We start from the raw sequence: 13,724 nt of genomic DNA, 5'->3' as shown, positions 1-13,724 counted from the left end.
TTGTATGATAACCGTCCAAAAGGAGAACCTGAAGTAAGGAAAGGGGGGGGGGGGGTTGGTAAATGTATTGGGGTATAATGAGACTGGTATGCATGGTAAGTGGATAGATAAATAGGTAAAATACCATACTAAATGTGGTTAACCGTGAATAAATATATAGGCAAACAAATGTATGCATCTGTCCACACCAGAAGAACACCTCTCCCATTTAAGTGAATTAAAGGGAGCAGCTGATTGAGAGTCACGTGACCTGGACCAGGAAGTGTAGAGAGAGTTGGATCCTGAAGCAGAGTTGGTGCTGGCAGCAGGGGAGTGCAAGGTGGGTGAGCCAGATGCCCTAGACTGGGGGTGATCTGTGACAACTATTTTTATTACGTATCTTTTACATTGTGATGGCCATATGGTCATTTGGGTGGTCATGGATCGCTTTTCCAAAATGGCCCATTTTGCGCCTCCCTAATTTACTATCGGCGGCTGCATTGGTGCCAATTTTCATTTGTGAAATTTTTAGGCATGCCCACGCATATACTATCATGGGGTGCAATTTACTGCCTGATTTTGGAAAGGGTTTTGCTATTCCCTGGTTTTGCTCATCTCTGCAGAGTTCCCCCCAGCCTACCACCTGTAGACTATTGGGCGGAGAGAATTAATCAGGCCTTGAAGCAATATCTTCGAGCCCTTGTATCTACCCACCATGGGTAGCACTGCTACTATGGGCGGAGTTTGCCCACAACAACCATGTCCTCACCAGCACCAAAGAATTTACATTCCAACCTCCCGTGCTCTGCCAAAGTTCCTGCACTCAGTGCCCTGCAGAGGAACTTTTATTGTATCTGGTCTTCTACCTGTGAGCATTTGAAACACACAGGTCCCAGACATAAGAAGCTTGCGGATCGGCATCGCCGTAAGGTACCTCTCCAACCTGGGGAATAAAGTCCGGCTTTCCGAAGAACATCCGTTGCATAGTCCCTTCTCTGAAGTTTGCTCAGCGTTTTTGGTCCATATGTTATTTCTGCCCAGGTCAAACCAGTTTGTTATAAACTTTCCTTGACTCCACATCTCAAGTTATCCAACTCTGTTCACGTATCTCTGCTTAAGTCATTGGTCCTGAATCGCTTGTCTCGTTCCTCTCAGCTGGATACTCTTGCACCTGTTTCTTCTCAGGAATATGAAGTCCACAAATTCTGGATTCTAATATTTCTCTCAAGAAGCTAATGTACCTAAATGACTGGAAAGTTTTCGGTCCTGAGGAGAGATCATGGGTTTCAGCTACAGATGTGCCTGCACCACTTCTTGAGGTTTCACCTTTGCTTCCCTCTGAATCCTGGACCTCGGCAGGTGGGGAGGCCCCAGACCCAAACTTGCAGGAGATACGTTTCTTCCCAATTATGTACTGATACTTCCAATCTGTCCTCCTTGAGTATAATATTGCGAAGAGAGGGGTCAGCCTTTACCAGTTAAACCTTGAGGAGTGTCACGCTTACCTCTTTCTCACTGAAGCGCAGGCCTCTCTCTCGTGCCCTTGCGGACAGTTCTGATTCATGGGCGTCCCTACATTCCCAAGCTTTATCAGTTTCATACAACTTGCCAGCCAATCAGGAACTAGCCTCCTAATCATCCTTGGCTAGCTTTGCTAGCATGTTCCTGTACAGCTGTTGCTTAATTCAGTGTTTCCTCTGTCCAGTTCCTGTGTTAATCCTTGCCCAGTTTGTTGTTTCCAACCAATTTCCTTGTGCTGTTCCAGTGTTCCTCTCTGTGGATATTCCTGTGTCACCTGTCCCTCCTGTTGCTTCCACTGCCACCAGTGTTCCCTGTGTCTGCAGTAGCCCCCGTGTCACTAGTGTCTGTTTCCTGGATCGCTAGTATTTGACTCCTGGCTTGTGACCTGACCACTCTTGATTGCTGCCTGCCTTGTCCCCGACTTTCCTTGGGAATTCTTCTGCCATGTGATTTGGTACCGTGTAACCTCCTGCCCACCCTGGTGTGCCCAAGGACTGCCCCCTGGCAGTAACCAGCAGTGCGTCATCCTTACTACTAGAAGCTGTAGGGAAGACCTTGGTTGCCTGGTTGCCGTAGCACCCCCTAGTGGCCCTGCCTCCCCAAGCGTGACAAGGTATAGAGACAAATCTTGCCAATCAGATGTTCTTATTTTAGAGTGTGTTGGGGGGGGGGGGGTGGTATGGTGGCTCAGTGAACAACTCTCCCACTTTGCATCACTAGGAACCCAAGTTAAAATCTCAGCAAGGACACTACCTGCATAGAATTTGTGTGTTCTCTCCCTGTTTGTGTGGATCTTTTCCGGGCATTTCAGAAAGGAAATGAGGTAGAGGTTTGAAACGTAAAAGTTGAATGTTTTTTTTTATCAATGGTATTGTTAACAACGTTGTTAGTATATGTCAGTGGAGCTGCAGGTTAATTCTCCAAAGGAACATAAAAACATGTTGTTCCATAAACCAATATTAAAGTATAGTCTGGAATAACCAATAAAAATCACTGAAGGAGTCAAGAGTTCATGAAAGCATGTGTGAGCCACTTGGAATCTGGCTGGTCAGAAATGGAGGTGGGGAAAGAACATATTGTAGCACCCCTTCCTGGCCATACCAGTTCTTCTGGATCCTGACTTACACTAATAAGGGGGCCCCTGAGGTACATGGCACCCTTACACATTCCCAGAATGGGTTAAAGTTAAGCCCTGAAATAAAGCCATAATACTTTGTTTTATAAGCCACAGGTTCCATGAGCAAGGCTAAAATAAGAATGCTTCCCTGCCATTTACCAGAAAAAAAAGAGCTCTTTTCTTCTTGGTACAGAGTTAGACTTTGACAATAATCACAAATGTCTTAAAGAACTATATGCACTAAAATAAGAACAGGAAGTCGTCTTACGGCCCTCACAGAGCTCTTCTCTCAACATTGCTACATATCTCATGCAGTTTGGGATTATTTGCAGAAACAAAATCACATAAGACATCCAAAGCCTGCTGTTAAACTGTAGTATGTTCTCCAGGGTGCTTGGTACTTACCCACAATTGCTTTTACCACATGCAAGTGTACCTAAGACAATTGCTTTTGCAAGGGTGCAAGGCAATGTGGTGGTAAAGTACATGGCCATCCAATTCGTGTTTACATAAGTATCTGGATGAAAAGGCCAATATGTACAGTAAATACCATTCATACTCATCTTTCAATGGTGGCACAATGGTATGTAAGTGCAGCTTGCTCTCTTTAATATCAATGTTACTGCGAACACATTACAAATTTAACTTTAAGTGTGCACTTTTCACGTGTTTGCCCAGTAAATAACAATAAAATAGATTTATGAACTAGTTCACCCACTTCTTGTCTGTTCCTTGTCATATAGATTTTTTCTGCACTCTCTATTGCTACACTAAATGCTGGACGTCTTTGCCTACTCTGTTCAGCCTTTTCCTGTAGGCTTGTTAGACTGCCTATAATATTGATGGGCAGTGAGAGTTAACATTAGTTTGGGGAAAGGAAGGTAAACAAGTGGCAAAGCATTGCCTGATCAGAATTTGATGAAGGAACGTTTAGGATTTAGACAGAGTGGCAGGGAGATTGTTTACTTACTTTCTCTGTGTTATTTTAGGTGACTTTCCTCTTTACCAAGTGATATCTACAATATATTTAAGATAAATAAACCTTAATGTATTTCATTAAAATATTGAGTTTCACCTTAATTCCTTACAACAAATTGACAAATGTGGTCACTGCATGCTGTTTATTTCATGTTCATGTATTTCATGTATAAACAGAGAATTTTAAACAAGATATTTTTTCTGTTCATGGAAATGCAGAGTGATGCATCTGAACAGACACAGAATATTGTCATTGTTTCTCAGCATTAAGTCTTTCCAATTTTTTAAAAGGTATTTGTAACAAAGTACCTTATATCAGGTACCCCTTGGTAAGTGGAAGGCATAACTGCATATCCACTGTTTTAAGTTATAATATATTATATTATCAGTTCCCAAAATAATCTATATAAATAAAATTTGATGTATGTATCTGTGTATGTTCCACCATCACTCGAAAACGCATGGAGACATTTTAACCAAACTTGCCGTTCATATGACTGAGACTCATGTGAGTGCACCATTCATCTTTGTACAGCACTGTGCTATATGTCAGAGCTTTATTTGTATGTATGTATGTATGTTTGTGTGTATGTCATCACTAGGAAATGCATAGAGACATTTCAACCAAACTTGCTGTGTTCCACCATCACTCGGAAACGCATTAACACATATCAACCAAACATGCTAGACATATGACTGACTCATGTGAGTGCACCACTGATCTTTGTGCAGTGCTGTGCTATATGTCAGAGCTATATTTGGTGATCACTAGGAAACGCATGGAGACATTTTAACCAAACTTGCAATGTTCCACCATCACTCAGAAACGCATCAAGACATTTAAACCAAAATTGCTAGACAAATAGCTCAGACTCATGTGAGTGCACCGCTGATCTTTGTACAGTGCTGTGCTATATTTCAGAGCTATATTTGGATGTATGTTTGTATGTATGTGTTATTTATATAGATGTGTGTATGTGATCACTAGGAAACGCATGAAGTCATTTCAACCAAACTTGCTATGTTCCACCATCACTCGGAAACGCATCAAGACATTTAAACCAAACTTGTTAGACATATGACTCAGACTCATGTGAGTGCACCACTGATTGTAGAGTGCTGTGGTATATGTCAGAGGTATATTTGCATGTAAACAAATGAAACAACACTGTAGACAAGAAAATCAAGAGGACAGGAATAGAAGACTTGCCACGCTGCGCGAGAAAGCTACTACTAGAGCTTCAGAGACAGTACAACAGCGTGACACCCGACTACAGGATAACAGAGATAGAGCTACTACATCTAGAGCTTCAGAGACAGTACAACAGCATGAGACCGAAGTACAGGATAACAGAGATAGAGCTACTACATCTAGAGCTTCAAAGACAGTACAACAGCATGACACCCGAGTACAGGAAATGAGAGAAAGAGCTACTACATCCAGGGCTCCAGAGACAGTACAACAGTGTGACACCGGACTACAGGATATGAGAGATAGAGCTACTGGTTCTGTACATTACCACAACTATTTAAAATGAAACAACTCAGATGCAGTTGAACTGCAGACTTTCAACTTTAATTCAGTGGGTTGCATAAAAATGTGAGGAACTAAAGCCTTTTGTAACACAATCACTTCATTTCAGGGGCTCAAAAGTAATTGGACGAATTTAAAAGCTGAAAATAAAATGTTCATTTCTAATACTTGTTTGAAATCCCTTTGCTGGCAATGACAGCCTGTAGTCTTGAACTCATAGACATCGCCAGATGCTGGGTTTCCTTCTTTTTAATGCTCTCTCTGCCAGGCCTTTACTGCAGCGCCATTCAGTTGCTGTTTGTTTGTGGGCCTTTCTGTCTGAAGTTCAGTCTTCAACAAGTGAAATGCATGCTCAATTGGGTTCAGAACAGGTGACTGACCTGGCCATTCAAGAATATTCCACTTCTTTGCTTTAATAAACTCCTGGGTTGCTTTGGCTGTATGTTTTGGGTTATTGTCAATCTGTATTATGAAATGCCTCCCAATCATTTTGACTGCATTTAGCTGGATTTGAGCAGACAGTATGTGTCTGAACACCTCAGAATTCATTTGGCTGCTTCTGTCCTGTGTCACATCATCGATAAACACTAGTGTCCCAGTGCCACTGCCACTGAAAGAATGTTTGTCTAGAGCTGTGCTTGCTTTTTTAGATTTTTTTTTTTTAAGTCCAATCTAGCCTTTCTATTCTTGAGGCTTATGAGTGGCTTGCACCTTGCAGTTCACCCTCTGTATTTATTTTCATGCAGTTTTCTCTTTATGGTAGACTTGAATATTGATATGCCTAGCTCCTGGAGAGTGTTGTTCGCTTGGTTGGCTGTTGTGAAAGGGTTTCTCTTCACCATGGAAATGATTCTGCGATCATCCACCACTGTTGTCTTCCGTGGACGTCCAGGTCTCTTGGCGTTGCTGAGTTCACCAGTGTTTTGTTTCTTTCTCATGATGTATCAAACTGTAGATTTTGCCATTCCTAATGCTGTAGCAATTTCTCGGATGTTTTTTTTTCTGTTTTTGCAGCTTAAGGATAGCTTGTTTCACCTGCATGGAGAGCTTCTTTGACCACATGTTGTCTGTTCACAACAAAATCTCCCACAAACAATCACCCCCCACCTCAAATCAACTCCAGTTTATCTGCTTAATTGATAATGACATAACAAAGGAATTGCCCAAACCAGTCCATGAAATAGCCTTTGAGTCAATTGTCCAATTACTTTAGAGCCCCTGAAATAAAGTGATTGTGTAAAAAAAGGGCTTTAGTGCCTCACATTTTTATGCAATCTTTTTGTTCAACCCACTGAATTAAAGCTGAAAGTCTGCAGTTCAACTGCCTCTGAGTTGTTTCATTTAAAATGGTAAGGTACAGGTTTTGCAAAATTAGAAAAAAGTTCTCTGTCCAAATATTTATGGACCTTACTGTACTACATCCAGAGCTTCAGAGAGAGTACAATGGCGTGAGACCCAAGTACAAGAAATGAGAGAAAGAGCTACTACATCTAGAGCTTCAGAGACAGTACAACAGCATGAGACCCGACTACAGGAAATGAGAGAAAGAGCTACTACATCTAGAGCTTCAGAGACAGTACAACAGCGTGAGACCTGAGTACACAAAATGAGAGGGAGAGCCAGACATTCACGGACTGCACAACATTTTAGCTTAGCATTGGAAGGATTCCACTATGATCCACCTAAAGACTACTAACAGCATGCAAGTGTTACCATCGGAAAAATGGAAATGGTTTGTAGTTACTGTCAAGCCAGGAAGTTTAAATCCAAGTCTCCTGGTATTTGCTGCAAAAAAGGGAAAGTCAAACTCTGCCAACTCGAAACACCACCACAAGAAGTTTGGAAGTACACATCAGCAAATACCTTAGATAGTCAAAGCATTTTCTTAATAACATCAGAAAATACTACTCATGTTTCCAAATGACATCATTTGGGGCCACATCAGTTGTTCAACAGCCTGGATTTCCATCCACATTCACGATGCAAGGGCAAATTTACCATAAAGTGGTATTGTTACTTCTGCTGCCAGATCAACCACCAAATTTTCTACTACTATATTTTATTGAAAACGAACTAATAGAAACTGACCAGAGGTGCACCTACATCTCAGGAACAAAATTTCAGATTGTCTACAATTACAAAGGATGTTTCATGAGCACAATGTTCTTAATAAAACATTTAAAACATAGAACATATGCCATTAACTTGTATAAAATTGTATATTGTACTTTTAAAACCTGTAAAAAAACATTTCCTTGATTTAACACTATAGCTTTATTTGATTCATTTTCCTGTATAATATAAGATTGCAATAAAAAAATACCCGGGCATGTCGGATAATCAGCTAGTAAACTTAAAAAAGCCAGTAATCTCAAAAAGTACCCTTTAGGCATACTTACCTGGCTGAGAAATTAATTTCTTGTATTACAATTGTATGATTCTATTTTCAACTTTCAACATATTTCTTGTGATGCATTGTTGCAAATCACAGGTTTGTTAATCTTTATTTTGTTTATGCTTGTCTATTAGCAGACACTGGCAAGGTGTTGATGTGTTGCTTGGCCTGTTTGTGCAGCAGTGAACCTCAAAATGTTATAGAAATAAAAGCCAACAGTTGGATTCAGGTAAGAATACTCCACCTGTAGCACCATTGTTATATTGCCATTTGGTAGGACTGCATTATTTATGAATTGGTTTGATGGTACATTTTATAAGACTTCAAAAAGTGAAATAAGCCAGCTGGTCCAGAAAAATGGTTTCATGTATTTAGAGATAAAAATTACCTCTTAAAAAAAAAAATCAAAGGCATAATCAGCTTGTTTTTATTACCAGTTTAATTGCGGGGAGCCCTATAAAACACCTGTTTTATATACTCTAAGTGTGTGCACTGAAAGTGTGGAATATAATATGGTGCTGCCTAGAACTACAAATATACAGTTATTCAGACCCAAGCCAGTTTTTTTTCTTTTACATAGTAAAACAGTGAGCACCTAAATAATTACCTTTTATATGTTTTGACACTTCAATATGTCAAGCATTATGCAGAGTACAGCAAAGAGATAATGATAAAACTATTGACAACCTGTAGACTAAAAGCACACCTATTACCATTTTTTACTTTATAGATAAACCTTTTATGTCAAGTAAAGAATGTGTTTTTTCTGAACTTTTTTTTTTTTAATTGAAGAGGAGACCCCTCCCCTTCTATTTTTTTTTTTTTTTGCTGCGGCTGTAAAGGTTATGCAAGACTGCACTTGCAACATCTCCCGAAAGCATATAATGGCATATGTAGGTAATCCATAGTTGATCTTTCCTCCAAATGCCACATTGATAGTCTCCAATCACTTCTCCGCATACTCTGCTTGTATAATAGATAGAAGAATGTTTTATTGGCTGCATTTAGAAAATAGTTTTCTCTAGTTGCTGCAGTTTCTGTTTTTTTCTGTTTATATATTGGGACTTCTATACCTTCCTTACACTTTTCTGGTATACTTTCCCCTTTTTGCAGATAATACCATTTTATGTATTTTTTTCCAAAGTCCAAATGGGGTAACTCCATTTTTTAAAGAACTCAATAGTTATACTGTTGCTCCATGGTGGTTTTAATTATTTGGTTTCCCAATTATTTTAGTGGCTTGTGTTAACTGAATTACCTATTTATTACCTATTAGCAGTAAATTACAGTTTGAGTATCTAGTCCAAGATTGAAAACATTTGCCAACTAGAAGGAAATTATTTCAGGAAATTCACTTCAGGTTTGCTGGATCACAGATGTGCTCCCAATAGTCTATTCTTTGCATTCGTGGAGAAATGTATTAATGCAGGCCCGCTATGATTCTGATTACTTTTATAGAGTAGGTTTAAACTTCGTGAAGGGCTTTTCTTTTCCATTGAGCCTGTAAGTTTCCCATCAATTTAGTATTCTTCCATATTGACCCAATATATTCCTTATTAATATGTTCGCTTATCCAGCTAGTTCAATAAATACTCTTCCTGTCTGGCCTTTGTCTGACATTTTTCATAATCCCGGGTTTTTTTTTGTTTTTCTCCCTTAATTGCTTCAGCTTTGCTTGTGACTGTCTTGAAAAAAATAATGATTTCTGAATGAATTCACCTTCCGTTAGTCCCATAGCAGCTATGTAAAAAACTGTTGTGTGAAAGCTGAACAAGGTAAAAGCGTTGTAGAATTTATTATGGGGGGAATGTAATACTGAGGCTATTGGGGAGGGAGGAGTAAACTTGCTGCCTAGTTTTATTTACAGCCTTAAAACTCTGTATAAACATACTGAAGCAATAATGTCAGGGTACAGAAGAGAGACAAGAAGATCAGCTATATGTAATGTGTACAGTAGCCTATAAGAATAAATACTTTCCAACTAATTTTACTACTATTGTCATTTTAAATTATAACAAATCCTTCTACTGTAGGTTGTCCCCACATATTACAAATTACTTATGTGCAAGTTAATATTTTTAACTGCTATTCCACTGTGTTTTATTAACTGAAAAACCCTGTGGTCACAAATTTTGATGGTGAATTACTGTATAAAAAAATAAGTTCAGATGCCTACAAATGGTCCCTTTTAGTAAGAATGGAGAATGCATATTTGCTAGTAGCAACAACCTTATGTTTGAACAGACATATTAGGTTTTGGGGAAATGACATGAAGATTATGCCAAGGAAGCCTGGCTACCTTAGTTTGTTTTTTTTTTTTTTAAATATATTTTTATTGAGGTTAAATAGTGGTAAACAATACATAAACACATTTTTCAAACAATATGAAACAAAAGATACATCTTGTGCATTAGCAGTTGAGATTCTGTATACAAGTCTACAAGAAATAAAACAACAAACTAAGTCAAAATACTACCATACATCATACAGCAATTATGTAACGTCAGTAGCACAAAGATTAATTACAGGCAATTTCACATCACAATCATTTATCAGTTTTCTTTCAAGATACCATGTAGAAGGTCTAAAACAATTGTTTTGTTAACTATATTTAGTGTGTCAATAAAACTTTCCCACATTTAAAAAAAAAAAATTGAGTTTTGGATTCTTTGTGCAAAGTGGCCTCTATCCATTCCATTCTTGTAATTTGGTCATAAACAGGCGCATCGTTGGGGAGTGGAGTCCAACCAACCATTAAGAATGTAAATGAAAGTAGCAGTGCTAATCGCTTATTTCACCTTGTAAACCTGACACCTCGCATCTCTACCAGACCAAAAATTGCCCATTCATGGGTAAGAGGTATATAATTTAGCAAATACCTTTGAAAATAACGTACCACTTGTCTCCAGAATTGTTTGATAACAGGACTTTCCCAGAAATTGTTGCCACTCGGGCTCCACACCTCAAACAGGGTGCTTTCATCCGCGAGACCCATATAATGGGCCCTCTGAGGGAAAATATAATTCCTATGAAATAGGCGGAAAAACATTTCAGGGTACTGGACCGCAGGTATTGCCTTCCAGGATACTCTGTACATCTGTAGAATTTTTGAAACCGCTAAACTAGAAAATGATTCTGCCATTTTGCCATGCTTACTTGAACAGTTTCATAATCTAGATTAGTTCTAAGAAACTCATAAAGCTTATAGATGTTGTGGGGACTTGAGGAGGTAATACCATCTCTATCTAAAGACTAGCCCAGGTTGTTAACAGGGCAGAGGAATAACTCGGTGCAAAATCCCTATTTCCTACTAGGGGGAGGTACAAAGAGGTATGAGCGTTAAGTGAATCTGCTTTCCGCAGAAAATGCCATAGTTGCCATTGGGAGTAAATTAGGAGATTCAACCGTATCTCCTCTGGTAATAGTTCCTTATGCATATCGAGGATGGCCATCAGATTCGGGGGGGGGGGTATAATGAGAGGTCTATCTATTTGTAAACTCGTATGGAAAACCTTAATTTGTTTTAATATGTTTGTACACTACACTAAAATATATAAGTATTTGGCAAGAGGCAGAAGACAGATACTGTTACTGCTTCTGCCTTTTCTCTAGTTTTACCAACTGTGGTTTTTTTCTTCATGTGTGTGCATGCTTTATAGGTGTGGTGTAGTGTAGTGACTGAGCAACTTCTAAAAGGAAATATATAGCCCCAAGATTTACTGCACATGTCTTATTTTAGGCATACTCTTAAGCATTTAAAATTTACTGCAAGTGTCCATGTATAGCTTGTTTTTGGGTATCTGCTTCATAATGTTCCAGAAAGAATCAAAGCCTTTAATATTGGGTACTGTATATCTGAGATACTGGCGTCTTAATGCACTATTCCTTTAGGTAAATTCATGTAATGTTTTCCTGTTGGTAAAAACTATTGCAATCTAATTGTTATGTTTTCTTTTTTTTAAAGAGGATACATTTATATTTATTGTAAGAAGTATTACTGTTTTATGATCTTGAAAAAAATGTTGTCCTGCAAGGGAAACTCATTGAGTTCATTTTAATGCCCCTCTCTTTTTAAAGCAGCATATATGCACATATATATGTCTCTCACTCTCTCCTCTGCTGTTATATCCAGCCACTGAGAGCCAGGAGTTTACATAGTTACTTTGTTTATGGAGGGGCATTTGTCTCACTGGCTTTCATCTCATGCAACAGCTGTGTACTTGTTGATTTAGCAGAGTACTGCAATGGGGCAGGGAGCAAGTCATCAATCCTGTGTCCCCCCTATGGTCACTGGCGGATCAGCATAACAAACCACTGAACCAGTGGGTTGACCCAGGAGCACTCCCAGAAAAGTTGGTTTCTGAAGAAACTTTAGCCAAGAATTGAATGGTGGTGAAGTTTGGTGAAAAAATAAGGATGAAAACTTAGCAAAATTACCTTTATTTGCATTGGAATTAACATTTGTTCAACCCTTTTAAACTGTAGAATGCAAACAATTAAAAATGAATTAGTTAAAAAATGTAGCCTCTAATTCACTGGTATTGTAGTTACATATCAGATTTGTAAATACCATGTGTGATCTACTTATTTTTTGCATTTTGTGATTTAAAGTGCATTCTGGAGCTGCAAGATTTTAGTAGTTTCATACTGAACAGTGAGTGCTGGTTTCCTGATTCCTCTATTTCACATCATGTGAAGTTTGGCAGGACTTTGGACATACACAGATCTGCACAGTCTACTTTGTTGAGGAAGAAATGCAGATTTTGCTATCAGAATGGCTTCTTCATTTGTCATGTCTGTGAACATATAGCATAACATATAACACTGTTTGTTATTTGTTATTGTTTACATTTGTTAACTGTGTGTTAAGTATAAGTAAATAATTTGTTGCCTATAGTTTGGGCAAATGTCCATGTATCATACTAGTGTTAATGTTAATCATGCTTTGGTGAAAACACAATATAAGGGATTGTAAAGTTTTAGGTTACAAATCCCAGATTTCATAGGAGTATAATATAAAAAGCAGATGTCCAAGTATTCACTAAAAAGTAATGTTCGTGGCATAAACAAATACCATGTTTGTCTTGATCCATATATTTTAAAACTTGGGTTTAACAGAGGTAAAATGTTCAGCATGAGTTTTTTGTGTGTTGATTTTAATGGTGTTTCTTCACTTAATATAGGCTTGAGATGATGAAGTGATCAGCAGTTTCCTTTCCCTTGGCACGGTGTACAATATAATCCCATATACTATTATAACTTTGCCAGTTATATGGATTGATTCTATCGCCTGGCTTCTAGCTATAGTGCCCTCTCTTTCATAAATTGTTTTGTTTTTATGCATAGCATAAAGAAGCTTGAATTTAATTTAGGTCACATTTATAAATAATATAATATTAGAATATTAAAGAATATTAAAACTAGTTACCTGTTCTATGCCCAGCCAGATGTTGTGTGGAAAGCTTGGTTAATGTGCTTCCACTAACTTCTCACTCATGAGATGACACCTGAACTGGAATGAAAACACTGCTAAAGAATAAAGGTGATTCAGACCCTCATCCTTATCAAACATCTGGTGCACACTGAGCAAAGTGATTCCACATAAACTTCATGAGATAGTTTGACAATTAGATAAACATTCCAAAGAAAGCTCTGTGGTATATTTATTTAACAGTGTAGTATCTAACTTTTCTGTAGAAAACAGCCAGTTCATAAAAGGGGGTGCTTCTTAAATCCATCTGTCTGCTGTAAAAGAGCAACTACAGCACAAGGCTTCTCGAAATCAAGTCTTTTGAAATGTATGTCAGAAATACTTCCAGTAATTGTGCCTAATGTATTCAAAATAGGAGGTTATAAGGATTTTTTTTAAACATTCATTAACAAGATTGAATTTCTGTATCAGAATGCAATTCTGTATCTCCTAAAAGAATTAGGATGTGTATTACCGTATTGTTTGCCGTATAAGACGCACTTTTTCTTCCCCAAAACTGGGGGGGGGGGAAGTTTGTGTGTCCTATACGTCAAATGTGTTATAAAAAAATTAAAATAAGATACTCACCCGATTCCTGATCCTGCGTGTGTCTCTTCTCTTCTCTGCAGCAGTGTGTGTCTCTTCTCCTCTGTGGCAGCATCGTGTCTTCTCCTGGCTTCAGTGAAAGAAGCCGGCACAGCGCCCCCTGCTGTTCCCTGTCCTAACTGCC

At 38.5% G+C, this 13,724-nt stretch overlaps 1 protein-coding gene across 5 annotated transcripts in view; it reads left to right on the top strand.

Moving 5' to 3' along the window:
* Positions 1-13,724, top strand: part of FANCC (FA complementation group C) — a 187,981-nt gene that overhangs the window by 45,628 nt on the left and 128,629 nt on the right. For 4 of the 5 annotated variants that reach the window (XM_072414976.1, XM_072414978.1, XM_072414974.1 and 1 more), the window contains one exon: positions 7,659-7,753. In XM_072414976.1, the coding sequence (XP_072271077.1) occupies positions 7,659-7,753 (95 nt within the window). The remainder of the gene's footprint in view (positions 1-7,658; positions 7,754-13,724) is intronic. The other variant, XM_072414977.1, reaches the window with a different exon arrangement.

Source organism: Pyxicephalus adspersus, chromosome 6, assembly GCF_032062135.1.
Source record: "Pyxicephalus adspersus chromosome 6, UCB_Pads_2.0, whole genome shotgun sequence".
NCBI classification, from domain to species: Eukaryota; Metazoa; Chordata; class Amphibia; order Anura; family Pyxicephalidae; genus Pyxicephalus; species Pyxicephalus adspersus.
The sequence above is the reverse complement of the archived record's forward strand: the minus strand, read 5'-3'. Positions and strand labels throughout refer to the sequence as shown.